Genomic DNA, 27,964 nt, shown 5'->3' with positions numbered 1-27,964 from the left:
TTGCAAAACCTATCTAATCTGCTTCATAAAAGAGGACAAAGGATAAATATTTATGCGTGTTAATTTTGATGCCAATGGGGAGGGGGAAGGGGAATGCAGTCATGGGAATAATTTTAACAAGTCTCTTTTAAATGGTACAGCTCTTTAGAAAGCAATACCCCAGATTGCGATAGTTAGCCGAGATGCACAGGGAGAAAAGCCTGTGTAGCCACTGCCTCATTGGCGTATACATTTGGAGGAGGGGTAGAACAGAGAGCAGGATCCCAGGAGAACGAGGTGCCCTCCAAAACCCCCGAGGAAGGATTTAAAAGTTCATCTATAATTGATGAGTGCTGAGTTGGGAATGTTCATTTTTATCCTGGCTCCTTAATTTAGAGATTGCAATTTCGTGAGTTTTGCCCCAACTTGTCATTAAAGTCGCTAAGACAAACTGGCAACGTTTCCTTCCTTAATAACTTTTCATTTAAATAATAGTAATTGAGAGGAAGCGGAAAGATTTTATAGAAAACTTATTACATGGAAAGAACAGAATTCCATTAATCTCCTGGATAATGTAAGTCAGGTAAATACCAGGTTTGCAAGTATCACATACACAGTATGGGCTTTCTTGTCTTGAAACTGTACACGTTTGCTCGAGATCCCCAGCGACCTGGTGGCTCGTTCCCTCGGGCCCCTTTATCAGGTGGCTGCTGTGCCAACCCTGCAGATTGGGGCTGAAGTGGAGCAGAGAAGGAGCAGTGCTCCTACTACAGCTGTGTTACCTGGGGAGAAGTGGAAATGGCAGGCACGAATAAGGCCCATTCGTAGACGTCTCTTCCGGTGTCTCTGAGCAGCTCAGACAGCAGCGCTGGGGTTTGGCGGTCTTTGCTGGGACATGGATGAGACACAGAGTGCTGGGGATAGGTTAGAGCAAGCCTGCCCTGCTCTCTCTCCACTGCAGGACACATTCCGTGTGGTCACTCTCCCGCTGCACACACCTCCACCCCTCTTATTTTATTGCACTTCAACTACTCACACTTAAATAAGTTCTAATGAGACGGTTTGAGAGCCACCGTTTTAACATCAGAAACTTCATAAGATCTCTGAAGCATCAGTCTTTTCTAGGGTGGGGTCACTGGCTTCAGTCAGTCTCTTAAGGACTTTTAATGTTCTAATATGATAGACAGCAATTTAAAGCTTTACTGTAAACATCCTTAAGGTTTAAGGTCTTTGTTGCAGACAAATATTACTGTGCAAAATGATTAGGAGTGCAAGGTTATTGCCAAGAACGACAAGAAATGAGTGTCTTTAATAAAACTCCATCATTAACCACTAATGGTAGCAAAGATAGAAAGGTTTAAGCTGAGCATGGTTGTGGTTGATGACATGACCCATCCAATTTCCCTTGAAAACAATGGCTATCTTTTGCCAAACACGAATCCACAGATTATGTGTTTAAAGAAGTAATGTTTCATGAATTCATGTTGTGTAGTCATAACTGGACTAAAATTTTTGCCTATGTATATGGGTACATGCTTCTAGTTGTATGTTTGTGGATACATATTCGTATGTGGACGTATGGAATTCAGAGGTTTATTGCTCCTGAGGAACCATGCATCTTGGGGTTCAGGGAGTGTCTCTTGCTGACCTGAAACTCTCTGACTGGGCTTGGCTGCTGGCTAGCAGGTCCAGGGGTCTATATGTCTACACCCCAGCACTGGGGTTAGAGTGCACACCACTGTACTTGGCTTCTCTGTGTTGCTCCTGAGGATGGAAATCTGTTCATAATATTTCTGTGGCAATACTTTACTTTATGAGCTCTCTTCCCAGCCTTAGACAGAATGTGTTTAAGATATTATATCTTTAATTTTCTGACATTGTCTATTTTTCATTTTCTAATACAAATGAAATTGTATATGTGTTGAATAGGCCATCCGAAGAATGCCTATGGTAGTATTGTTAATTATGCTTTTTTTAATTAAAAAAAAGAGTACACTCTCTATATTCCACTTATTTTCAAAAGGACCCATTGCAGTTTTGCTTCCAAATAAAACAGCCCAGCTGTGTCAGAATAACCCTGTGCTGGGAAAATCAGAATTGGAAATGGCCATGCTTGGAAGCCAGAGCTATCAGGGCAGCCTGTGAAATTTGATGAGAAAGGATAGATTTGCATATTCTCATAGTGAGTCTCCATAGGATACCTTTGCAAGGGAACAACTATAAATGGTGATTGGTTTGTTAGTAACAGTACCCATATCTAGCAGATCTCAGTGCTCGTGGGAACCGAGTCTGGGGTGCTTCCTAATAGAGAACTCACACTTGACTATGATATTTGATGGGCTGGATCCTCCCACCTGGAAGGATACCGTGAACAGTGAACTTTTTCTCATTTCTCTGTGCCCTCCTTGATAAAGTACTAGTTCCAGCCCTGAAAATTCATTGAGTTTGGGGGTAACAAGAATCCTACAGATAGGAGAAATGACAAGCTCCTTTCTAACAATAGTTTAAATGAGCAAGAGAAGGGCCATATTAAATGACAACAATCCAAGCAGCAAAAGAATGGTGTTCCTCCTACCTACCTTTTGGTGTTTTTGTTTGTTTGGGTTTTTTTGTTTTTGTCTTTTGTTTTGGACACAAATGATGTAGGAATCTTCTTCCTCATGACTTAAAGATTCGACCAATCAGGCGCCGAAGGCTGTCTTCTCCCTGTGTTGTAAGGCCTAAGACCATCCATTGATAATTTTATTCTTTCTTCTGACATTTATTAAGCCCCAAACTTAGATGGTAGTGCGTAGTAAGTTCTTAAGGGTACAAGTGAGAGTAGAGTGTGGGGTGTATGTGCGTGTGCGCGTGTGTGTGCATGTGTGTGTGTGTGGTGGGGTGTTTTCCAGGAGGAGTCCCCTGCTTGATTTGGGAGCCTAAATGTGAGGAAAGCAATCACACTTGTGCAGAATTAGAACACAGCCCTGTGTGAGCGCTGAAAGGGCTTCTAGGGGGATGGGTTGGAAAGAGCACTCAGACAGAGACCAGGTGTCGAGAGAGTGTGGGACACTGCACAGAAAGTACAATGCTAGGAAGTCAAGGTTCCGTGTCTTCAGATGGAATATTAATGTGGTTTATATAATATGTGATGTCATATACACGATGCCCTCCCAAGAAGTCAGCATTCAGAATGGGAGTTTCAATTCAAACGGAGGGGGGGGGAGGGAGCTGTCTATGGAGGCAGATCATAAAAGTGAATACCTACTTGCATGAGGATAAGGGCTGCCCTAGATGAGATTGGTGTGTTAGGCTAGGGAGTCAAGGAAGAGCAAGGACTGTGAGCTCTGCATTTGGTCCCGAGTCAAGTCTGTGAGCAGGGTAAGGGTGCAGTTATGGTTTATACACAGAGATACCCTTCAGGATCAAACAATGGGGAACTTAGAGGAACTTGAGAGAGAAATGATCCTAGTTTTGACTAAAGCCTCTCACCACCTGAGAAGCAAGAATTCCATCACAATCAATGCATTTGCTATAGACAACTGACAGAATTAATATTCCTTTTATATGCAAATACGTTAAAACAGCAATTCATTCCTTTCCCAGACACATTACCTTAAAACAACTGTTTATGATAAAGAAAGCCTACCTTGTTATATCCCCTGGGCCCGACTGTTACTTTATCAGTTGCAACCCTGTCTGACGCCCCTCTGGAACCACCCATTGCTAAGGTGGTTACTTCAGCTCCACTAAAATCCTGTATATGGTCATTGTAAATATTGTAAGTAAAAATAAAAAATCAAGCAATGAGCTGCACTCTCCCTTAAGGAGCCAGAACTCACAAGGAATACTGAAGGTTTCTTTTCTCCTAGTGATTATGTTTAAGCCTGTATTAAAATATCTCTAATGAAATCACCAACCCTGTTTTATAAAGTGGTCAGTCCTGGCATTCTTTTCAATATCAAAGCTAAGAGTCTGTTTTGACCTGAGGAACATTCCATAAAACTCCGTTAGAACTCCTCCTGGTGCTGTGCCTGTGTGTGTACCCCAGAAAGCTGACACTCTGGGCGCTGTGTGTATTGTATTGTCTCTTTGATTTCTAGCACTTGAGGGCAGAAACCAGAGGAAGGGGCACAGGAAGGCATATAAAGGACCTCTTTTTCTTCATTGCAGCGAAAACAATCCAAAAACTAAAAAGGCATTTATGGAAGCTGATCAATTCTTTATTTCAAGGAATTCCTCTATATAATATTCTCTAAATATTCACCATCTAACCTTGAAGAAAGGCATCTCTTTCTTTTTTTTTTTTCTTGTGCATTTGCCAAATACTTGGTATTGGGTTTAATACATTTAATGGGAAAATGATATCTTATTTACTAATAAAAGTTTCCCATGAACGATGTGAAAAGCAATTATCATTTCTGTAACTGCCATCTGCTTTGTGTCATGAAGGCATTCTTGTCCACTGGACGAATAACGCACCGTTGCCATGGAGCGAATACGGAAAGCCCAGTGCTTGGATGTGCCTCTCTCTTAGAGTTAGAACAAAATGCCTTTTAGCTCATTATTTTCCAGAACACACTCTGGAGGCAAAGCTTGTGGTTTATGGTTGTTGTTGTTGCTTTACCTTCCAGTCTACTTTACCTTTTCAGTGGCCAAAATCAGCATCTGAACATAACTTGCTGGTAATGATTTCCAAAAATCTAAAATACCAAGAGAGAAAGTTTTTCACTCACCTCTGTTAAGTAGAAGCCTTATTTTGGTGTTGGGATTCAGATCCAGTCTCCAAACCTCTAGCTACTAATTCTAGTGGAAGCACACACACACATATCCACACACATACACATGCACACACTCGTACACACACACACACACACACACACACACACACACACACACACACCATACACTTCCAGGCTCCCCGGTTGAGTTTTCATGTCTGCTGGACTCTCAGGACGTCTCTCTGATGCTGGCCAAGCAGGTGATGACCTGAAGGAGCAATAGTCGGATTGGGGACCTGGTGGTTCCTAAGTAGTAAAGTCCCAGGTCTCCTGCTCTCTGTTTACAATTTTGCCTCTTTCCAGTGTGCTAGGATACGTTTGAGATAATTGTTTAGATGCTCTTCTAAGATGCAGTGGGCCCAAACCATAACCTTTGGGAGGGGTGTTACTTTGAGTTGTTCCTGAAAGTACCAATTGATAGCGCCAGTAATTCAAGTTTCTCTTGTGACCTTGGCTTGTTCCTGAGTCACTCAGGAGACTGCCCCTGCATTGGTAGTGTGAGCACTGTGCTAGAACTCTGTGGGGATTACAAGCGAGTTCATTTCTGACCACAGTGGCAGTCATTAAACAAATGTTCGTATGTTCGTCATACCCTCCTGATAACATTGCTTCAGTACCTTCTTTTCCTGCTTCTGATCCCTTTTTCCAGTCTCTGAAATCAAAGCAGGAAAAAACCTTAACCTGACGGTTCTGGGTTATTTATCATGAGGGCCTCTTACGGTTCCCACTGTGGGAAAGGAACGGAAGGCAGCAGCCTGTGCAGAGAGAGATAAACTGCAAAGCAGGCCCAGTGACAGTCTACCACCTGAGCTTGGCTGGCCCTTCAGAGTGTGACAACTTATAATACAGAGATCTGTCATTGTAAGGGAATGGCTATGGCAAGGACATCTAACTTGAGGAAAGCGTCTGCCCTCACCTGAGGCTGTTCTAGAAATAATTACCCTGTGCCTCAGTACCCCTAGTCACAAGAGATTCCATGCCTTGTTAGAGAGATCTTTCTAGTGGTCATCACAGTGCCAATGCCCTCTTGTGAAGGAAATAAAGTAGAAGGACAGTTCTGCCCCGCCCTTCCATAGGAGAGGCGCCAGTACACACCTTTGCTGACTCCCATTCTCCTGTCTAGCAAGTCCTGCTCCAGAAACTTAGAGAAACAGGAGCCCGTTTGACGACATTACCGACTTGGCACTGTGCTGGTTTCCTCCAGGGACTCACAGATGTGCTGAGGAGGTGGTACATCTTCCATTTCATAAGGAAGAAAGAAATCTGGGTCCTCTTTGTGCTCTTCTCCTTTTCGTCTCTTTCCTTCCCCAGCTCAGATCCGAACTCTTCAAGAATTCTACCCCTCCTCCCCTTTTGCTGCCACCTTAGGATCCTCATAGTGCAGATATATTCACGGCAGGCATTCAGCCAGGTGAAAGGTTGGTTTTCAGTGTGTTCTCGGAGTACTAGAATGTCTATAGATCCTTCATGACCTGTGCCTGCATCATTCCGGCTGGCACTACAGTGCTCCGTGCCAGCCTTGAAGATTTTACAGTGATCTCATTTAAAGCTGATATTTAATTTTGAGGGCATGTGTAGCTGGAATTTTCTTTGCACTGTCAACCAGCTCTCAAATAAAGATGCAAGGACTTATTATTAATTATGAATGCTTGACCTTAGCTTAAGCTTGTCCCACTAGCTCTTTTAACTTAATTTAACGTGTTTCCATTCCCCTGTGTTTTGCCTTGGGGCTTTTTACCTTTCTTCATTCTGTATGTCCTACTTTCCTGCCTCCTCTGCATCTGGCTGGCCCCTAGAGTCTCCCTAGTGTCTCTTTGGTCTCTTTTTCTTTCTTCCCTAGAGCCTAATCTCCTCCTACTTCCTCTCCCTGACTGGAAGTCCTGCCTATACCTTCTCCCTCACTATTGGCCATTTGAGTTTTTTATCAGAACAATCTGGTGCCTTAGGCAGGAAAAGCAATACAGCAACACATCTTTATATAATTAAGCAAATGCAACAACACATCTTTGCATAGCTAAACAAATATTCCGCAACAGGCACGTGTCTGTCCTGTTGAGAAACATAAAAATATGAGTTTCATGTTGGTGCTAAATTGAATGTGAAATGACGCCAGAACCTGAGACTGGTAGCCTGTGTTCTGTGTTGAAAGTAGTTGGCTCCTCCGTGACCTTTCAGACCACAGCTCCTTGATGAGTTGCAGATCTTTTGAGCAGGAAGATGAAGCCAAAAGTTCTGTCTTGGAGAGATGAGATCCTGTCTTTGTGTCCCCAGGGCGGAAGCATTTTTGCTGTGTTTTCCTACACCATGGTCTATCCAGCTTGCATTGTCAGCTTGTAAAGGGCAAGGAACAGTGTTTGTGGGGCTGGGACTGAGTTGTGGCAGCTGGAGTCATTGGAAATAGTGCTTTGGCGGTGCTGGTGAATGATATGTTATCGTCTGTGACTTGCGGCCACATGCTTGACTTGTAATACCTTTGAGTAATGTGCTTTGAGTTTGGGTTTTTTAAAGTCCTAGAACTCTGAGATTGAATGTCTGTGCACCCATCTTCAAAGCCTGAAAATGTTTTATTGTTCTTTACGTAAACAAATGGCATCATTGAACCTGAGAAGGAGTCCCTATCATGTGACACCATTTGACTTTTCTTTGCCGCTGACTTAGAAAATATTTAGTGGTTATATTTGAGAATATTTCTTACAGATATTTAGTCTGCACTTACCCAATGTCACTATGTAAAGGAAACGCAGTGTTTGTGACACTATGCTGGTAGTTGGGACATTTTTATCAGGACACTGACGATATGCATTTAGTGCTTCGGCCCTTGAATGTATATTTTAAGGACATGAATATAAATGAGGTTTATGTACATATTTATTATTCTAAGTAATTAATTTATTTCATTATTTTACTCTAAAGGAAGGCTTGAGTTAGGATTTTTAATATTTGAACATTGTAAATGGGAAAATGAGCACCATCCATACAGTGAGTTTCAGCTGTATGCTCAGTGCTGGAACAGACACCCTGAGTCTGAATTTCCAGCTCCGCAAGCTTGTTGTGAATTGCTCTGTAGCTGTTCAGTTCAGAAGAAGATGAACAAAGACGTGAAATCAAGGGGCCAACACATTGTGTGACCATGTTTGGTGGATCTTAACCTGACTGGGGAGAAAACTGCCGCCGAGAAGTAGACAATGAGTATAGTTTATACGAAGGCTTGGCTTCTGTGCAATAGCTGGTGACGAAGTTAATCTTCAGCTTTGGGCCTGTGTCTTGCAAGAACACTTGTAGAAAGTCCACATAGATTAGTGGAATGTTTGTTCCCAAAACAAGATTGGAGTGTTCCATGGAAAGGCAAGCAAAGACTTTGTCAATGTGTGTTTCCTTTGGAGCTTTGCTTCACTAAGCTGGTTGTCTTTAGTTTGTAGTAGAGTATTGCTATGGATGACAGAGGTGGCATAGTCACGTCTTCGAGTCATTTTTTGTTTTGCCTGTGGGTTGTTCTTTCAGCATGCTATTTCATGACCTGAAGCCTGAATGCAAACATTGCTTGGTCCTCATCCATTTGTATTGAGAAATTGGAAGTGGTTTGTCATTTCATGGTGCGTAAGTCAAAGCCATGCTTCGAGCTGTCTTGGAAAGTGCTTATTTTCAGCGTGGTCTGTACTTCACTACTTACTGGTAGGTGCTGTGGCTGGTGTCCCTTAAGTAGTGTGAGTCTATACTTCACTACTTACTGGTAGCTGCTGTGGCAGGTGTCCCTTAAGTAGTGTGAGTCTATACTTCACTACTTACTGGTAGCTGCTGTGGCAGGTGTCCCTTAAGTTGTGTGAGTCCATTAGAAACCTCTCAGTGGTTTCATGCCTTCTTCCTTCTATGGGTTCCATGTGTTTGTTCATACTCCATTTATGGGCGAGACACTCACGTAGTCATGAAGGAATTGACTCCATGTGGTTCCAATGAAAGAGAAAGCCAATCAGGCTAAGACTTAAATTAATACTACCTTGTAGTTTCCAGGGAACTCTCATGAGAAGGGGGAGACTCATTCCTGTAGATAAGGAGTGAGGTAATGTAGTTAGAACCCAGAAAACCAGTTTAAGTAGCTTCTTTGAGAGAATGAATTTCAACAAAGGTTGATTCTTGGAGATTTGGATATTTTTAAAATATAAACAATGAAACAAACTTGGCTGTTTCAGACCAAAACATATTACAGTAATGGTCATGCTTCCATTCATTCCCTCAGTGATCACATGCTAGAAAGTTCAGCCTATTTGAGCCGAGAGGCAAATAGGAGCTCAAACCAACACAACCCCAGATTCACGGAGCTTTTCCAAGTGCGTTGTCCAAAAGCTGGAGATCATAAATGGTGAGACGGACGTATCTGGTGCCGCCGTGCGTGCAAGGTGGAATGGGAGGACGCCAGTCAAGGAGGGGTACCTGAGGAAGATGAATAACCTAGGAAGCACACAAAGTCTGCCCTAGATGCAGGCATTCTCTAGATAGGATTTAATCTACTGTATGTCCAGCAATCGGGCTCACAAAATATATCTAGGTTATATGAAGTCTTCTTTCAAGGTGCATGAACTCTTGCTTTTCAAGCAGATGTTTTCTTGAACATTAGCATGAGACCATATGGTATTTATTGGTAGAGTTAGAAAATGACTTCATAGACTAGTGTTTGTCTACAGTTATAAAATATTCTGTGTTTGCCCCGTGTTGTTATTTTTATCTATCTTGTGGCGCTTTGGGTTGTGTTTCCTGTCCTGTATTTTGCTTTCTAGTGTTAATTTTGTCTTGAGATCATAAAAGGCCTTGAGACATCTCTTAAAGCCCATTAACTTATTGGCATGTTTTGATATTTTTTTTTTGACAGATTCATGTGTTTCTTAAGGCTTTCAAAGATATTCCCCAAAGTAGCAGAAACTTGGTTGGGTGGTTAGGTTTATATCTGAGCCTCATTACTTGAAACAAAATTAGAAATAAGATTAAAATTCTCACCTTTTCAGTGTCTTTTCAACCTGACATAAATTGCAAATTGGCATCAGAGTGTGTGGTCTTTTTTGGGGGGTGGAAGATGATGACGTTTCTGAGCGTGTCCTGAGTTGTTTCCAGCATGTCTCTGACATTCAGTCTCTCTGTCATTTCTGGAGAAGCCTGGGTGAGTCATCTAGATGCTCCTCTTCCTTAGGTGGTCCATCCTAGTCTACCTTACTCTGCAGTGTTCCCCAAACCAACTGATCTAAAGCAGCCAAAGCATCAATCTATAATTAATGGTGCCCCTCCCCACTCCATTGCAAGTGTTGAGAGCGCTGAGGAATGCCGGGATTATGGCTGAGGGTTTAGCTCTCACAATGTCTTGCTGAGTCTCCCTTGATTTTACTCTAAGAGAGACTGCTGGTATGCCCTGAGCCTGACAGGGCTCTGGGGAGGAGAGTGAGCCAACAGACAGAGTCCCTTCTCATTTCACGTTGACCATCTCAGGGAAAGAATCTAACAGTGTGAAATCCAGGCCAGCCAGTCTCAGTGCTGAGTACAACCAGTATTCTTCATTTGTTAGTAACGTCTGCCTATTAATTACCACAGCCAGGCACCTGGAGGGAAGGAATGGACCCTGTGGGACTTGAAGCACACAGCCCCTCAAGGCCCTACAAGCACTAATTATTGCCTTTATATGTTGCTTTTTTTATAGTCTTAGTATTTTATACTTTACCTGTGGAGTATTCCACACATTTTCAATGTATAGTCATAGTGTTTATTTCAAGACATTGACCAAGTATATGAGCTTAATGATTTTCTTTTGGAATATATGAGTAAAATGACAGCAGGCCCCCGTTCGTTTCCTAGGCAGCAGTGTTCAATCGTGAGCAGCGTGCCTGGCTCTAACCGATTGTCTTCTATTGTCTGTGTCATCTCTCCCAGTTATCGCCAGTTTCCGAGGCACCGTCCCATATGGCCTGTCACTGGAAATCGGAGACACCGTTCAGATTCTGGAGAAGTGCGATGGTGAGCAGTTCCATTCTTATGGCTTGAAGCTATGTGAAGAGATTCTTCTCCACAACTTGGCATGACACTTCAAAACATGGCTGTCCATTCCAGAACCTTTCCCTGGAGTCAGAGCAAGATATCTATTTTTTTTTTTTGACAAAACTTGTTCCTTACATATTTAATGTGCGATCATGAGAAAGCAATGAAGTATTATTTTTAAGTTGATTGTATTTTTTCCTAATTTATTGTCCCTTTTTAGCCCTTACATGAGAAGTAGAAAGCACTGGAACACGTTCTGTTTGTAGGAGTTGATGACTAACTCTCAGCCTGGAAGGTTTTCCTGTAACCTCAGGGCTCAAAAAAATGAAGGACAAACTCCAAAGATGGAGCTCCTGAGGTTGAGCCTCAAAAGATGGAGCATCTGAAGTTGAGTAGCAAGAAACCCAGAGGACTGGCCAGCTCCACTCTAGCCTTGTGGTCTCTCTGCTCCAAATCTAGAATAAAATTATACAATGAATTTGAAATGTTAGTAAACATTCTGTGCGGTATTATTAATGTATGCAACTCATTAAAAATACCTAATCTCTCCTTAGACCTCCATTATTGTTCTAAGGTCCACCCTTGAAAGGATCCTTGAAAGGATCTCAGATGAACTGACTACATTTTTTGTTAACAAAATGACTGGAATTTGGAATGTCATGAGCATATAAAGAAAATGCCCATTTCCTTCCTTGAAGGCTTCTTTACCCTGGGAATTTATTATATAATATTGTTCTATCTTACAAAGTCTCTTCAGGCGTTAAATTGTGTTTGGACAAATGAAACTGCTACATTTAGCTGGGTTTTGGCTTTAAATGCTGATAATATGTGAATATTTATTCTATTCACTGTAATTGAGAAATCTAAAAATATAATAAGGTTTCCTGTGTCATTACTGAATGCACTCTGTTTCCCCTTGCTATATAAATATAAAATTCTCCCCAAATTGGTGCATAGAAACAGGGTGTATATTTAATGCAATATAGTAGGTTTTTATTCTGTTAGAATGATTGTTACAAATTGATATGCATCTTGGAGCTGTTCTTGAGAGACATTAATAAACCCCATGATATAGACATTCCTACTTCAAGATCAAGATTCCTGTCTTGAACTGCTACTAAGACGTTAGACATGATTCCCTGTGGGGAACCAAACAAATGTAATATACAGGGCAACCCTTTCCTTGAAATATTCAACTAGTCCAAACATTAGAACATTTCTGCGTAGCAAATAATTTCCTGTAAATAAGAAAAATGGCATCTGCACTTATAAAAAATACATTTGTTTAACATGACAAAAGAGATGCCTCCCCCAGGAATAGTACTAGAAGACTGGGTCATTCCGAACGTAAGCACAGTGAACACTGTGGCCAATTACACTGATCAAATACCTCATTGATATAAGTATACAAGCTCACTTGGGTAACAATTATTAGGACATGAGGCTGATCTTGTGGCAGGGGGTGGGCTTATGTATGTATGCACACGCATGTTACATCACTGCTCACCAGGTACTATTATAAGTTGCGGGTTTATGTATGTATACACACATCTGTTACATCACTGCTGGTGAGCTTCTATTATAGGTGGTGGGTTTATGTATGTATACATACATCTGTTACATCACTGCTGGCGAGCTTCTTTTATAGGTGGTGGGCTTACGTATGTATACACACATCTGTTACATCACTGCTGGCCAGGCGTTGTTACTTCCAAATCAACCTGTGCTTCCCATGAGGCAGAATTTAGAGTGACATTAAGTCTTCTGTAGACTCTTGCACTTCCCTTGGACAAGGTGTGGCCCTTAGTGAAATGGGGAGAAGTGGTGTTCACAGAGCTAAGGTGATGTCCCCCAAATTAAAGAGTAGGCTGAGCTTGGTGTTACAGACTTGGAAAGCTAAGGATGAAAGATTCTGAGTTCAAGGCCATCTTAGATATGTAGACCCTATTGCAAAAATAAAATGAAAACAACTAACAAAATAGTAAACTATGGTGAGTTTCTTTATTTAAGCCCAATGTTTTTGATTCAAGCCCCTATTTCCATTTATACAAATTTCTGGTACAATTTTAACGAATCAGTTTATGAGTGAAATGCTTAAACTTCTGGTCAATTGATCTCTCACCTAGCCTAGTCCTAGAATCGCTGTGCTTATGCATAGGAAGATTAAAATTCCAACATCAAAGAACATTTCATTTCTTATCTTTAAGTATTATCATGGTTTATGTATTAAAATGTAATAACAATTATGTCTCCACAGGCTGGTACAGAGGATTTGCCTTAAAAAACCCAAATATCAAGGTAAAAAGGGTTATTTAAAACTGTATTATAAGATTTATTTTTTACTGAAGACGATGATTTAAATTATTTTGCTGTACAAATGAAATTAGAGTTGGACTCTTAATTAGGCTCCCAAACTGATAATACGGAGTCTCATAATTTTGGGAATTCCTTTGAACTGGGATTAATATTAAGGTAAGACACTGAAGCCATAATTCTCTATAGCCCTCGAAAATTGTGCTGGCAAGTGCTTAAGCTTGTTAGATAGAAGCAAAACCTTTTGAAGTGTTAGTTTTCCAGAGAGGTAAATTAAAATTCAGGCAGAGGAAATATATTACAAAGGAAATACTGAATAGTGATATTTAGTCTTTAAATTTCCTGTGGTCTTGTTTGTAAAGGCGCCAGTATGGAGGAGTAGGTTCGTTTCAGTGTCGTGATAAGGGCTCCTTGGGTGATGGGAGCTGAATTGAGAATGCAGCACTTGGAAGCGCTCTTCTCTCTTGCCATTCGAGGAAGGCCCTAAGAGTCACTGTCCGTATTCATATTAAACCCCGAGAAAGTAATGGGACTTTCATTTTATGTTTCATTTGGGAAGTTTGTGGATTTTAATAGGAATCACTACTCTGTTCCATTCCAGCCATCAGTAGCTTTTAAATGCCCCCATAGTCTTCCCTTTTTTTTTTGTCTTTTATTTTACTGGGGTGTGTGTGTGTGTGTGTGTGTGTGTGTGTGTGTGTGCGCGCGCGCGCCTGTACAGCAAGGCTCGTAGGTCATTCTCTCCTTGCCATGTTTCTCCCAGGGATCGAACTCAGGTTGTCAGGCACGGCAGCAAATGCCCATCTAATACAATCATATACATCATTCATAGTTTTGATTTAATTCTGGCTTTTTTTAAAACTGAGGATGACAAACTGTATCATTTCTCATTTTCATAACACAGTCGAAAGTTTTTGCCTGTCTCTGCTTAAACACAGCTTCTGCAAGAACATCCAACTGTGTTTCATTACTTCATTTCATTATTTTAGATCAGTCCCAAGGAAAGCCTAAGGGACAAATGAGCATATAAATTTAATTTCTGGATACTTTAGCCTTCATTTAAAGGTTTTTTTTTTTAATTTTTGGGCATATGCAGTGCAATGCAAATATAGCCTTGATATTTAATTATTCATCTAGTACACATTTCTGAAAAGATTATTATGGTTTCTCTGTAACTTGTGTCTCATGTCATAAATGTTGATTTTGACTTTTCTTTTTTTGGGTTATTTTATTTGTTAATTCTGTCATATTGGAATAAATATAAATCTTTTAAAAATAGTTTTTAAACAGTCTCTTCCTATTTATTACTGTAGACTATGTATGTGTGTGTATATATGTGTGTGTCTGTGTGTGTATAATTGAGCTCAACACTAAGCCATCTGACCAGCCCAAATTTTGTTTGTTTGTTTGTTTGGAAATACCATGAATTAAGCCCATGACCCCCAGTAAAGCAGACAAGTGTTCTCTCACAGAGCTCGGCTGTAAGCTAAAGTCATTCATTGTAACATAATTTCAGCCTGGTCTGATGTTACGTGTCTGTAACCCCAGCACATGAGGGCTAAGGTAGAAAGATTGCTGAGTCTGAGGACAGCCTGGTCTGTGAGTTCCTTGCTGGCTGGCCTATGGTGTGAGACCATGTCTCATAAACCAATTGCCAAATAACAACAACATCAAAGGTAATTTTTTTTTTCATTTATAAACTACAGTTTTTATATAGAAGTATTGAACGCCTTTCTTTTCTGCTTTATTGAGAACATACTTGTTTAGATGGGCAAAGTAGTAGCCCAGAGCGTAAGTCAGCTTTGAGGAAGTGTAGCTGCAGGATTGCCACAAGTTTAAGGCCAGCCTGGTCTATGTAATAAATTCCAGGTTAGACAAGGCTACACGGCAGGACTCTGTTGCAAAAAATAAGTAAATGAAACAAAAAGAATGTGAGATGTTTTTCCCCATTATATTTAGAAAAATCTCTAAATGTGTTAAGTTGGAATAGGTACTAGAAATAACGGCTTGTGCCACATTGCATGTTAGCCCCTAGAGTGGGCTGGTGTTTTGCTGTTCCTTATATTGTCTAGGTTGTTAACTGTTTCAGATATAACTGCTTATGAACAATTGGCTTTAAGAGACAGCTAGACCATAACCTTCATGTTTTCTCTTCCAGGGTATATTTCCTTCCAGCTATGTTCACTTGAAAAATGCCTGTGTAAAGAACAAAGGGTAAGAATGCATTGTATTAGTAGTGGAAGGTTTCCCACAGCTGCCTTGGAATTGAAAGGCTTAGTAATTGTATCGCAAAATGACCTACAGAAGATCAAACCATGTTCTTTGTTGTTTGAGAGGAGATACTAGAACAGCAGGTAGAGATAATTCAAGAACCCAGTTCTAAGTGCTGAGGCACAGGACATCTTAGGATATGTCCATCTCTCAATGTCCACCAATAATGTTCAGCCACAGGGACATCCTAGGGTACAGCTGTCTCTCATTGTCCATAGATCATCAAACTTGTTTAATCTTAAACAGAGAAACTGGTTTTTCTTGGTTTCCTGATTTTTAGGGACGCTTGCCAGGCAGGGGCCCTACCACAGTGAGTAAGAGTGCTTGCTATGTAAACCTGACAACCTGAGTTTGATCTTTGATATCACACACAAAGGAAAAAGAAAACTCCATGAAAGTGTCCCCTGACCCTCACCTGTATGCAAGAGTGCATGTATGACCTCACACATACCATGCACACACAGTACTAACACAAAGAAGTTAAAAACAAAACTGTATGTGGTGGTTCACATTTAAGCCCAGCACTCAGGAAATAGAGACAGGTGGATCTCTGTGAGTGATAGGCTAGCCTGGCCCACACAGTGAGCTCCTGGCCAGCCAGGGCTACGTAATCAGGTCCTGCCTCATGGAGGATGCCTGGCAATTTCTTCCCAGTTAGTAGAGCAAGGCCCAGCAAGGTTGGGGCCTCAGCACACGTCCTGTGCTGAATCAGGGGCCTACATCTTGGGGGGGCCTTTTCTGCCAAAGTGGTGGTGGCGGCTGCTAGGTGAGGGTCTGGGCCCTTCAGTTTCAGCCAGAGCTCTTAACTGTTGAGCTGTATCTTTAGCCCTATATCTTTGATGTTGTTCCTGATGTACTGGAGTATAACTGCCCTGACGCTATGAGCCCTAAGAAACTGTTAATGTGGATAAAGGTGTCCTTGAATTTGCTTGTTTGAGTTGAAGACTTACAGGTTCTAGGCCTTCACCAGGCCTGAGGGGTATTATAGGGCAATGGGAACTCAGGGTGAATGGCCTCTTTTCTAAAAAGGAGTTACTGCAGTTGGTGTCAAACCATGGTTCTAGGACTCTAGGAGAAAAGCTTTGTCCTGAAAATGTTCAAGGACACAGCATGTCGGCTGCTTGTTTTTCCCAAGAGAAAGATCTCCAGGATGTAAATATCACCCAACTTGTCTTAAGCATATTTTTAACATGATGGAGCCACCACTGGGATGAAACCGATGCAAAGTTTGTCCCAGAATAGCTGAATGAAATACATTTCAGGGCAGTTACTAAGATAGTTTATTTCAGCACTAATTTAGGGGTTTATGTAATTAATACAAAAGAGCTGTCCTGTCTACATGGTATTTTGTGTTTAAAGTTTTGCATTTTGTTTGAACAACCCCAGTGAGCTTTCCACATATTGAAATGTCCGTGGTTCATCCCTAGATCTTCAGAGCAAAGTAGGGTCCATGGTGAGGCTCTTGAAATTAAATGATAGTTCATGAATTAGGGCAGGCAGCTTCTGTATTGTTTAATTCTTGCCGAGACCTTACTTTTAAAATGTTGAATGCAGTGGCAAGAATTCCTGGGGATCTCTTCTTCCCTCTTGGGCTTGTATAGAATCATTTTCTAATCTCTGAATCCAGATATTCATCGCTTAAATTACAACAGCTGCTTCAAAAGCTGAGTAAATATTCTACCTTTGGGAAGTGCTATATGTAGGTTCTTTGAACCGTCCTGTATCCTCCACAAGGTTTATGTTACTGTTTACATTCTTTCTAGTTTAAGTTCCAGTTTTACATTTTCAGCTTCACTTATGCCCCAGAAAGAAGGGAAAGATTCACAGGACAGTTTTTCTCTCTCTCTCTCTTTCTTTCTTTCTTTTTTCTTTTCTTTTTCTTTTTTTTTTTTTTTTTTAGCAATAATGAGAAATGAGGAGATGGAACACAATGAGGGGAAGAATCAAGGCAAGATTTTAGTTTCTGCATTCACGTTAGGAAGATTTCCCCAAAGACAGATGTACATACTTGGACAGAACATCCTAAGGACCTGCTGAGCAGTTTGCCTCATGCTAATAGGGACTCTCCCTTGGAGTTTAATAAGCTGTTTCCTTTTACATATGAGATGTTGGCCTTCGGACAAATAAACCTGAAATAAAGGAAATAGTCCCCATTGATATTGCTGATTGCTTTCTTCTGAGAGGCAGTAATGATAATGGCCATGTAACCTCCTGAACCTGCACAAACCCAGAAAGGATTTGACAAAAGAAACTGGAGATGAAGAAGATTCTTCTGTGCTAAAGGCATGACCCAAGGGCCATCTGAAGTTCCTCCCATTTATCTCCTCATGATGCTTCCTTTCAGGACAGCCATACATACCTGACTAATACTTATTTCTGGCTGTAAAAGAAGAAATGAAGAGTCCATTATATTAAACACAGAGAGGAACCTTCTGCAATGAACATGCTAATGTCTATGACATATTAAGCCTCGGCTGTGCTGTATCGTAACAGTATTAATCAAGCACATTTTTTTCATTGGCCTTTTCCAAATAATATGATTAAGGGGTTAGTGAGCTCAAATGGATGCTTAGGGAATGCTCTAGTTATGGGTTAGCTACAAGTTCACACGCCGTGCATCCTGGTGGCTGAGTAGTGTTTCTTTCAGTCCTGTTGAGTAGTCTGGTCACAGCACTTGGGTGCCAGAGGTCGCCTCATAGTTGGTGTCGTCTGCTGATCTTGTGGCAGGTGAAAGCAATTGAGAGATTATAGAGAGATTAAAAGAGTTGTTTACTGGCCAGGCTGTCTCAGAAGTAGAATGCTAATGTTCTTTCTCCCCATCAGTCTTCACCTAGATCAAGTGGCTGGGCCCTTGGCCATTGTACTACCCTCACGTCTAGCCTTCCTCATAGAAGCTCCTAGTCACATCCTGGTTGCTGCTGTACCTCAAAGGGCTTTCTTTCCTGGTTGATCTTCTTGAGTATTAAAGAGGAAATGTTCTCTCTGGCATATATATATATATATATATATATATATATATATATATATATATATATATTTTGTCATCTTCAACTTCACAGACAATTTGAAATGGTTATTCCCACTGAAGACTCGGTTATCACAGAGATGACGTCCACATTAAGAGACTGGGGAACTATGTGGAAACAGCTCTATGTGGTAAGTAACTTTTTCAGGGTGTCATTTTTAGTTTGAGAATTGTCTTCAGAAATATGTGACCATGAGTACCCGTCAACACATATTTGAGAGCTCACTGGAGGTCACTGGCTCTTCTTGGGAAGTCAGGGTGTACATCTTGCTTAGTCGTATTTTGTATTATAATCCTGTTGTCCCCAGGGAGCACTGGTTGTATGCATTGTCTTTCAACACCACAAGAACATAAAAGATAGGTTTTCTAACATCTAACCAAATGAGTGTTTATGTGGGCCTAGTTTTAGATTTCCTGGATATTTTTAATTTCAAAATGAAGCCATTCTCAATGCAGCTTTAGTGGTTGTGTCCTTCAGCGAGTCTTACTTCTATGAATGATTTGAGTATATTGTAAATGAAAATTTAGCTAGGGTCAGAAAGTATTCTAAATATTCTAAGGAAGGAAAGTCAATTTTATTAAAAAATGGGTTATAGTTATGTCTATGTATTAATTTACTTGTTATAACATTGTTCAGATGGCCCTATCCTGCTGGAGCGGGTGGCTTTAGAACTCATTAGGAAAATCCACAGGATAGTTTAGGTCTTAGATGAGTTGCTGAATGTGTGGCCAACAGTCTGTACACCTCTGGGGCTCTGTGCTGAGACAGAGCCAGGGAAATGCACATGTGGCTGCTAGATTTTTTTTTTCATTTTAATTAGAAAGATCATAAACCCCAAGTATTATTGCATTGAAAGTAACTTTGTAAAGTATTTGATCTAGTATATCTTTAAAATACTCAACATACTATATTCATAATATCTCTGTCTCTCTCTCTGTCTGTGTGGTGTGTGCATGTTTGTGTGTGTGTGTGAGAGAGAGAGAGAGAGAGAGAGAGAGAGAGAGAGAGAGAGAGAGAGCACGTGCACACACATATCTGTGTCCTTTTGTACTTGAGCAAGGGTATCACTTGTTTTCTTTGCTATTACTGTTAATGAGGACCAAAGTTGATTTTGTCTTGTTCAGTTATTTCTACATGCTTTTGAGGTCATAACCTCTCTGGGGCATCTATTCTGGGGATAGATTTGGTTGCTTTGAAGAGCTGCACGTAGTGAAATCTACAAGTAATATTTTTGGCTACTGTTCCGAGTAACAGGAAAGAGATTGATTAGCTAACACTGTGTAATACTGGGCTAATAGGCAGTTGTTTGAGGAGCAAATATGGAATTCAGCCCAAATGTAGATTGACTTTTGGAACCAGGATGATGCAATCATGTTGGGCTTTCTGGTTTCTCTTTCTATGGTTGCATAAATGCTTTGGTTCAACATACATTTCTTTTTGCTTTTTTTTTTTTCCCCACAAGACATGGTTTCTGTGTGTAGCCTTGGCTGCCCTGAAACTCACTTTATAGACCTGCCTGGCCTCAAACTCAGAGACTGCCTGTCTCTGCCTCCCAAGTGCTATGGTTAAAGGAGTGCACTGCTACACCCAGGTAGCATCTCACCTTTTCCCTGAAAGATGTCTGGGGAAAGCGATAAGTTTTGTAGATTGCAAATAGTATACGAGGTAATGTATTGTGTTTCTGCTTCTTCTTTGATATGGTTGGCTAGCCTGATCTGTGAGGACAGAGGAGGCAGAAACAGGGAACAGGGCTCAGATGGCTCTGGGCACAGTGGAGGTGACTTCAGTGCATCAGCTCAGCTTTATTCCAGAGTATAGGAAATATACAGGACTGGGGAGCCTGGGGACAAACCCTAATTTGCATTAAGTGACACAGTCCTATCATAAAGCTTCGCATGTGGCAGCAGGGTCCTATAGCAAAATTCCTAGTACAAGTCTTAGTTACCATATCTATACAGCAGGGGAAAGGCTTCTAGAAGGATACTGTGCCAAGGGTCATGCTCGAGATAAATCAGGCATCCAGGCTTAGAAACAGCTTTCAGATAAAGTCAGCCCTCTGGGCCCAAACACAGTCCCCAGATAAGGGCAGGTGGAAAGCAAGAAGTCTCGCTGTGGGGGAGGGAGTCTTCCCTGTTGCCAAGCTTAGGGAAAGCTTCCAGGCTCTGGTAGACTGCAGCCTAGGACCAGCAGGATCTCCCAACAGTGTATGTAGACGTTTAGCCTATAAGAGAATGGTAACTGCTCAAGAAATTCTAGTTTGTTCTTTTAAATGGTGTTGTTAAGGGCTTAAATAATAACCTTTAAAATATGTTTAATAAATCCAGCAGCATAAGCAGGAAAAGTGTCGAGGAAGCATGCAGCTGTCTTGGCGCAGCCCCCGAGCTATGCTTTCCTCCCCTTCCTCCCTGGGGCTCCTCCAGGTGCTTTTTATTCTTGAATCTTAGCAAAGATGATTTATCCCAAGTCCAACACTAAGCAGTACCACCGGAGTCAAAATCTAGGTCTCCCACCAATGAAACCTGTTCTGTTCTCATTTGAAACCTAGTGAAATCAGCCACCTCTAAAATAGGAAACCACAGTTCATTCTGGATGCATGTCCAAACGCACTGTGGGGATTTCTAGGCACTGTTTCAATCCAGTTGTTTAGTATTGGAATATACTCTTTTCCTTTACTACTAAAAAAAAATATTTCTTAGAATGCTTCTTAGCTCTCCTTTCTTTTCAAATTCAGTTTTTTGCAAAATACAATTTTGTGAGCAGATCCTCTATGTTTTTCATCGTTTTCGTCTTGTGTGATAAGTTTGTCTGATAATCCCAGTGGTATTCTTCCTGCTTTGCCCTCCTGCAGCCAGTATTAAAGGTATGGACCACTATGCCCAGCTAAAGGTATGGACCACTATGCCCAGCTCTTTTTCTTAAAGTTAGCAAAGCACATTTGATGGGTAGGCCCATTGCATGGTGGGATTATCCCTTCCATTTTTAGAGTTTCTCCCTGAGAGGGAGCTGACCAGCCAGCTAGTTTTCATTTTTATGAAAAGATATTGCTTCCTTCTTGCATCAGCATCCCCTTGTCAGAAGATATGATGTATAAGATCAAGTTCACACTCCTGAACATGAGCAGGCGTGTGCCTTTTCCCCTGTGATGGTGAGGGTGCCATCTCTCCTTTGCTGCACGAGTCCTGACTTTTTATAGCACTCTTATGCAATTTATTTTCATTCGGTGGATTTTTTTTTCCTTCGTACCACAGGTATCTTCAAATGTCCCTTGGTCTTCTGCTTCTTCAATTGCAGGACTTAAACAGGAACTGCTTCCAGAGGTGTGCAAGAAATAACGCCCATAAATCACTGCTTGCTCCTTCCTCTCCACCCCTGGGAGCTCAGGCACAGCTGCCGTGGATGGGGACAGTCACTGAGCAGTTAATTACAAGAATATTGTATTGCAGAGCCCTTGTAATGGCTTGTAAGAGAGTGTAGAACATGAGAAAGGAGCAGGCAGTAATAGAACACAGTAATGGAAAACAGGCTCGATAGAGTGAGTTAGAAGTTGAGAGGAGAAGGAGGTTATTTATGGCTTGGAGGATCCGGACCTGGTTCCTGGAGAAAGCTTCCTGTCCTCCTAGCATCTCTGTCAGACCTGCACAGCACCCAATGGCGCCTCAAAACATCAAGTACTAACAGCAAAAAGTGCATCGCTGCATTTTAATTTATATATATATATATACATACTTAACATATATATGTATTTTTACCTATGACATAGAACATGATAATTTTTGTGTCTCATAGCTCTAGAGAATGTCTGGAGGATAATAGCCTATAAATTCATATCACTGTTTATGTACACCCGTGGTTCTCGATCTGACAGCCTAGGGTTGCATATCAGATATCCTGCATATCAAGTATTTACCTTATGATTCATAACAGTAGCAACCTTACAGTTATGAAGTAGCAATGAAATAACTTTATGGTTGGGGGTGGTCAGTAGAGCATAAGGAAGTATATTTAAAAGGGTCATCGCATTACGAAGGTTGAGAATCACTGGTGTCGACTATGAATGATATTTGTAGAAAGTAGAAGCATATCTATGACTGAGAAAGACGTGGGGTAGATACCCCTTGTCTCTGTGGTAAGATGTCTAGTTTTTCAGTGTTGGTAAAGACACTGCTTTTGTCGGGCTTATTGTGAGCCATGTTGAACCATAATAGCACTAGGAAGATGCTGCTCACTCTGGGGTGTGTGTTTTCCTTCACACTTGTCTGCGAGCTCCTCTGACTTCACGGTAACTCCCCATCATGGATGCTGTGGTGCTCTTTACAGAGGAGAAAATTCAGAGAGCTTGTTAATGAAATGCTAGTTTTCCTCTAGGACGATGCAGGTGGAAGGCAGGCGACAATCCTCCGTCTCCTAAGACAGTTCTTCACTGTGTGCCCTGTCACATATGTGATCACAAAACCAGAAAACCCATGTCTTCCTGGGAAACAGTACTGTCCAGTCTTAGTGATGGCTGGGCGCATCATCAAGGTTTCACCCATCTTTCTTCCACCAAACCATGGTGATTGGTGACTTTGACAGGGATTATGCTGAGGCTATGTGATCGTTTGAAGTATATAAGAAAGCCCCATTTCCTATGAGTCTGAGTTTTGACCAGATAATGGCAGTGAACACTGATCAGTGTTTAAGTCTGAAACCTCCTTGTGTGTCCAAATTCATGACTTGATTGATGAAGAATTCGTACCAACCTTCAAGAAATAAGTGGGTGACAGTGTTTTCCATGTTGTTGGTTTTAGATGCATGTAGCCAAGACTCAAACTGCTTGACAGGGGCCACTCCTTAAAGCATAGTAGAGATTGTGTAGAGATAAGCAAGAAACTCCAGGAGAGGAAAACTAGGCTATGCTCTCAGGCAGAGGCTAAGCCAAGCCTAGGGAAGGAACACAGCATCTGCGTTAGGGAGCTGAGAGGTCACATTTGGCTTGGACAGGAGAGCCGCATTTCTAGACTTGCGTGAAAATACATAGAGGTGCACGTCACTCCAAGCACAGGAAGTGGGAAAGATTTATTGGTGGAGACTCTGTCTATACCATGGCAAGCCCGTGGTCGCCTACCCCCTTTGGTTACCTTCCATTCCAGCCAGAGGACTGACTGCCAAGTCTCCATGTTTACATATTCCCTAGAGAAACGAAGGTGATCTCTTCCACCGCCTCTGGCACATCATGAACGAAATCCTAGACCTGCGGCGGCAGGTGCTCGTTGGCCATCTTACCCACGACAGGATGAAGGACGTGAAGCGCCACATCACTGCCCGACTGGACTGGGGGAATGAGTGAGTACTGATGGTTGCACTGATGAGTGCTGAGAGTGAGTTAGAGCAGGGCATGCAGGTGCTACTAGGAGCAATCACACCCAGGTTTCCTCATGCTCCTCATTTCAGGCTTCTTGTGGACCGTCAATGATGGAGCCAGAAGCCACATCTCATGGGTCTCATACGAGCGCTTAAATATTTTGCTTTCTAATGTCTGATAGTGTGACAGTGGACAGTTGGCCACAAGAAATGTAATATTCATGGAGATGCAGTTTCTGACTAAAATGTGTCTTTTCACCTGTTAGTGTTTAGCTTTGGTAGGTGAGTTTTCTTTTATTGTGTGCCTCTTCTGTATCATGGTGTGGATGGGCAGTGTGGTGCAGAGGGAATCACAGATCTTCCCAGCCTCTGCTAAATGCCTTATGATGCATGCACAGCTGTGCTCAGTCCTGTGCAGGCAGATAGCCGCTCTGAAGAACTGCTTAGGAAAGCTCAGGTAAAGGCTGTCATTGACTGAGATTTAGTTTTAAATAAAAATGTGAGGGACTTATTTAAAGTAACAGCTAAGCACTTAAGTAGTAAATCTAATTACTAGAAGCTCTGATCCAAGCTGATACTCTACTCTCTAGGAATATTAACATAGGAGTGACAAGATAGGATACGCCAACTTTGTCTATGAACCTAGTGTGCACAAAACCAAAGACTGAGGCAATGATCTCATTTCTTAATACCCTGCCAGGCCACACCCTTACCTTCTCGAATGTTCCAAGCTCCTCTGTGCTCTTTGGCATTTAGTGATCTCATTCTGGGGTGTCGAGAGGGTGTGGAGAATGGGAGTGAACATGGGACATATAAAGGGAAACCACCGAGAAGGAAGCCACGAGTAATTTACCTCCTTCTGAATCTGGAAAAGCCCACCTGGAAGTAGAAAGTTGCCTCCCCTAGATATAGGAAACGGCTTTCTCAGAAGCCACATTTGATTTCGGCCCAACTGTTCAGGGAATACACAGGCCCACGACCAGATTTTAACCCTCCCTCTTGCCCACCGCGCTTGTCATATCTTATTGAATATGATATGACATATCTATCAGCTTTCTACAGACAATAAAATATTCAATTTAAATATGCCTAGAGGATTCATTCCTATGGGAAATAAAAGCAAGAAGGCAGGAAGAGGGACTAGGGACTATATATATATATATTTTTACTTTTTCCCCCTTTTTTTGTTTGTTTATTTGTGTGGTGTGTGTATGCACGTGATGACCGGAGGACAGCTTGCGGGAGCTGGTTCTCTGCTTCCACCATGTAGGTCCTGGAGATTGAACTCAGGGCCTCAGGATTGGTGGCAAGTACACTTGCTCTCTGGGCCATCACTCCTGCCCAGATCAGTTTTAAAAACTGGAAGCAAATTTCTGAAAGCTTCTCTGTTGTGTGGAAGAACTGAACTAGAGGACAAAAGCCTTTGTATTTCCAGAGGATGGATTGGACAGAGAACTCGCTCTGCCTCTTGCTGGGCTGGAGTTGCAGCCTTGATGCTGAGTTTCTCCTTTGGGCCTGGCCTCATGGGATCCTTGCTCTCTTTTGTTTGGTTGTTCTTGTGCTGTTGCTGCTGCTACTGCTTTTGCTGCTTCTCCTCCTTCTCCCTCTCCTCTTTCTCTTCCTCCTCCTCCTTGTTTATTCAAGAGAAGGTTTCTCTATGCATCCTAAGTTGTTCTGGAACTCAATTTGTAGACAAGGTTGGCCTCAAACAGAGATTGTTCTCCCTCTGCCTCCCAAGTGCTGGGAAAGGTGTATGCCACCATGCCCACTTAGTCCTTAGTCTTACTTTAAAAATCCTTTGATATTTTACTTGGTTATTGGTCACTATGCCAGTCTTTATTTAAATGAGGACTAGTTTGTTAATAAGGATGTTGGATGGAATTAGATTATGAAAAATCACGGGAAAATGTGGAAGAGGCAAAGAAACCAACCAACCAGCCCTTTTCAGTTTAATGAAGGGAAACTGAAGAATGGGGAAGCGGAGAAAAAAATTGAATTAGGATTGTATTAAGGCTAGGATTTTATTTTGAATTAGGATTATATTGAGGCTAGGCTTTTATTTTGAATTAGGATTGTATTAAGACTAGGTTTTTGACTTATATGAGTTTTAGCTTGTGCTTTGGCCAGTTCTATTGCTAATTTATGATACGTTAGTTAAAAATAATGCTTGACAATGAAAAGTATAATTTAAATCATCCTTAAACCCATGAATTTTCTCATTCTCTTCTTCTATGTTCTTTAAATTTTATTGATGATTTATTTATGAATGTTCAACATTAGGGTTATACATTTGCCATAGTCCTTTAAGGATAAATTCATTCCCTTATTAAAGAATGCTAAGAGGAAAGCAAATTAAGATAATTTCTTTGCCTATTAAACTAGGTCATATTGTCCTGCGAAATGATCTGTCAGCACATAAATCTCTTACCAAACATGAGTTAAGAATGTGCTCAGTGTCACGTTGCATCCTGGACTGCAGAAGAGCAGCGAAGAGGAGTTCTCTGGATAAGGGTTGCTTAGATGAAGTAGGCGAGGTCCTCCTTGTTCCCTAACAAAATCAGAAAAAGGTAGTTCTCTCTTGAAATCCCCAGACAGAATTAAAGTGGGGGTACAGATTTCTGTAGCCTCTGAAGTCTGAAGAGAGTACACAGAAGGGCAAAGACATTCATCCTTCTTCCTGGTGTCCCAGAGTATTTTAGTGGCTGGGTTGATATAAAAATTGTCCCTTCCTCCCCAGGCCTGGCTTTCTGTATCCTATATGCTCTTACTCCATCTGTTTTCTCTAGGTCTTGGTCTTGCCTAATTTTTCCATATTCTTTGTAAAGTATTGCCCTGATACTTTATTCTTTGAGCTAAGAAACCTCAAAGAGTGGTTTGTTTACCCTTAGATAGTTCCTATTAACTGACAAAAAAAATGAATTGCCACAGGTAAGATGTTTTTCTCCCTATTTTGACTTCAAGAAGCTGGCAGCAGCTGATAGCTCTGGCCATTCAGAAAAGAGACATTGAATGCTACTCCTGTCAGTAGCAGTTCAGGAAGGGCCAGAAGATCACAGCTGGGGCTGAGCTTGACTCAGCTCTGTAGTGCTAGAGATGTGTGGCCCTTCATAGATCTTTTCTCTCTGATGTGCTGTGGATGGTCCTGAGTTCCCCGGTTCAGACGCACAAAGAAGGAATATCTTTGACAACCAGTAGCTAAGCTATTGGACTCATTTGGGTTGAACATTTTATGTCAACCTCTCTGACTGCCAGCCAGCGTGCATTATTTCTACAGATGTCAGGTGCCCACACAAGGGCCAGCCAGATATACGTCAACAAGAGGAGACAGTCACACAAATACCCTGTACTCTCACCACCACCCCCCCCCCACCAGGGAGAGAATGTAGCTTAGGCACCCACCTCGTAGAAGAAACTCTGACTAAGGCAGATGCTAAGATTCTTATGTGATTGTATGTGCTGTATCCTGTAATACAAAAGCTTTCGTCAGCAAGGTAAACCTGGTGTCAAATGGTACAGCCTAGTTCCGTGACTGCCTGGAGGGGACAGAGAATGGGAGCTGACCCTGCAGAGTCCCTGGAGTGGAATAGCATAGGAGGATGTGACTAGTTTGAGAATAAACAGCTGTACTTATTGTGATCTGAAAATTCAACTGAGAGAATAGACTTGCAGTTCCTTTGAGCATCATTTAAGAAAATAAGGAAGAATTTTAGTGTCAACTGACAGCCTTCCCATTTTAACAGCTAGTGTTTTTTCAGGGTGGCTGGGCAGTACTTGGCTTGAAGTAGGCATTGAATTAATTTTAATAATGCAACTTTAATGAGATGTTGAAGCAGAGAATTTCAGGATTCTCTGTTATTTTCAATACAGAAGCGAAGAGAGCTGTAGTTCTATGAGAAGTGCAGTGCCGGAAGGCTTCTGTCTTGGAGAGTTGTAGCTGGAGGCTTTCCTGTATCCTGCCCAGTCCTGCAGTCACTTATAAAATAATCACTCAGAGGCTTAATAGTAATTATAATTATTTGTCCAATGGCTCAGGCTTATTATTAACTAGCTCTTACATACAAATTAACTCATTTTTATCAATTTGTGTACTGCCATGTGGCCCGTGGCTTATCTTTCGGCAGCTGCTGGCGTCTCTCAACTCTGCCTTCTTTCTCCCTTTATTTAGTTTAGTTTTCCCGCCTCGTTATATTCTGCCCTGCCATAGGCCAAAGCAGCTTTATTCATCGACCAATAAAAGGATCACATATTCATTCACAGTGT

The 27,964-nt window shown here is 41.6% G+C and overlaps 1 protein-coding gene across 3 annotated transcripts in view; it reads left to right on the top strand.

The window, feature by feature from the left end:
* Positions 1 to 27,964, top strand: part of Dock4 (dedicator of cytokinesis 4) — a 389,986-nt gene that overhangs the window by 163,641 nt on the left and 198,381 nt on the right. For all 3 annotated transcript variants that reach the window (XM_041658121.1, XM_041658122.1, XM_041658120.1), the window contains exons 2-6: positions 10,650 to 10,733; positions 13,012 to 13,052; positions 15,226 to 15,281; positions 18,398 to 18,494; positions 23,538 to 23,686. In XM_041658121.1, the coding sequence (XP_041514055.1) occupies positions 10,650 to 10,733; positions 13,012 to 13,052; positions 15,226 to 15,281; positions 18,398 to 18,494; positions 23,538 to 23,686 (427 nt within the window). The remainder of the gene's footprint in view (positions 1 to 10,649; positions 10,734 to 13,011; positions 13,053 to 15,225; positions 15,282 to 18,397; positions 18,495 to 23,537; positions 23,687 to 27,964) is intronic.

Source organism: Microtus oregoni, unplaced genomic scaffold (assembly GCF_018167655.1).
Source record: "Microtus oregoni isolate MIOR12 unplaced genomic scaffold, Mior012 000009F_ref0000495, whole genome shotgun sequence".
NCBI lineage: Eukaryota > Metazoa > Chordata > Mammalia > Rodentia > Cricetidae > Microtus > Microtus oregoni.
Note: the sequence above shows the minus strand (reverse complement) of the source record. Positions and strands in the feature narration are given on the sequence as shown.